The 1,549-nt window shown below is 48.3% G+C and overlaps 1 protein-coding gene across 1 annotated transcript in view; it reads left to right on the top strand.

The window, feature by feature from the left end:
• The first annotated feature begins 738 nt into the window (after positions 1–738).
• NTPCR (nucleoside-triphosphatase, cancer-related) overlaps positions 739–1,549 on the top strand; it is a 110,730-nt gene continuing 109,919 nt past the window's right edge. Inside the window, exon 1 of the mRNA XM_042780640.1 lies at positions 739–802. Coding sequence (XP_042636574.1) covers positions 739–802 — 64 coding nt within the window. The remainder of the gene's footprint in view (positions 803–1,549) is intronic.

The following is a 1,549-nucleotide window of genomic DNA, read 5'->3' as shown; positions in this document are numbered from 1 at the left end:
AGGCCTTCAATGATCCCTGCCTTTCAGGATGGCCTCCAGGAATCAAGTCTCCTTTGGAAGGAAGGCACTCAAGCTAAGCTGACAGCCTGGGGTTAACCAGCTTGCCATCCAAGTTCTGGGTGCTCAGTCGGGGCCGCAGGCGGTTAATAACAGATTCTCTAACACATATCCTTCCTTGCAAACACCCTCGCTAAGACCCAGGTCAAAAGGCACCAGACCGCCGCCTTTCTTAGGCCTCAGGTCAGGCAGCTGGGAGGTTGAAGGCGCATGCGCGAACGTGGCCGCGCAGTTTCCGGACGAGGGGGCGGGGCCTGGGTGCGCGGGCAGTGGTACACAACCCTACTTCACCTCTTGGCCCAGACCCCTCCATCATGGCCCGGCACGTGTTCCTAACCGGGCCGCCAGGTAATACCGCGAGGCATCCGGGCTGGCGCGGCAGGTCGGCTCTGCCTAACTGGATCGCCTCTAGGAGGCCGAGGGGTGGGGACTACGCGACCACGCAGGGTCGGCTGCCTGGGTACTGGCCACGGACCCGGCCTTGAGCCGCTTGGCTTTTAAAGTTTGTGATTTAAAACTACGGATTTGGCAATCTGAAGCTTACATACCCCTTCTCAGGGAAAAGAAAGAAAAGAATACACCATAAAACTGTAGGATTAGAATTGCTAAAATGCCAAGACCAGATTTGTGATGTAGGAATGACCATTAAATGTCAAGATGAGGCTGCAGGAGTGCACCACTATGGCGTGTGGCTCACATTCAGAATACAAAGGGGGTGCTGAATATCAGACAGAGATCCTTGAAGGTATAGATATAACCTCATCTCCCCATTAGTGTTCACTGACATTGAATTTTCTCTGTAGGCAACTCGCAAGTTGAGAAACCTTGTCACTTACAGGACCCCTTTCAGATCCCCTGCCTGTCCCCTAATGACTGAGTCAGTGGGCAGATCCACCAACTTCTGTGGACTGGAGTTCTTATCTGAGAAATGGGATGGTGTGAGGCCAAATTCTAGAAATAGGAGGAAACTGCTTTTTAAACTAAAGGCTGTGCACATGTGTTAAGTGGTAGTCAAAGAAAAGGCAAGACGAACGTGGTGGCAACTTCATGAAGGCTAAGGAGGAATGATGGGCATAGTGTGGGAAAGGTCCTTTGGAAAGGCATTTAATTTTGGAAGGTAGCTGTAAGTTAAGAGAGCAAAGATCCTAACTCTGGGCCTAGAATTTTTTTTTTTCCTTTCATTGTATTAATTAGTTTAACCTGAAATAGCAAAGGCTATTCCTAATATTGCAGACTTTGGAATTTTTTTAATACTAGGCATTAGGGATACGAGAAATAGTTTAAGAAATTTCTAATATCCAAAGATACACTCTGATATTGCAAAGAAGTCTTCTAAAAATTGATTTGTAAATCCTTTATTTGAAGCTTCTTGTTGTTGTTGTTGTTATGTGCTGTCCAGTTGTTCCCGACTCATAGCGACCCCTCCTTGGGTTTCCGAGGCAGTATCACTACGGAAGTAGGATTGCCCAACCTTCCTTCCGAGGAGTGGCTG

Source organism: Orycteropus afer, unplaced genomic scaffold, assembly GCF_000298275.1.
Source record: "Orycteropus afer afer isolate SDZICR_OR568_19922 unplaced genomic scaffold, OryAfe1.0 scaffold00050, whole genome shotgun sequence".
Taxonomy (NCBI): domain Eukaryota; kingdom Metazoa; phylum Chordata; class Mammalia; order Tubulidentata; family Orycteropodidae; genus Orycteropus; species Orycteropus afer.
This window is presented reverse-complemented; position numbering and strand designations above follow the sequence as displayed.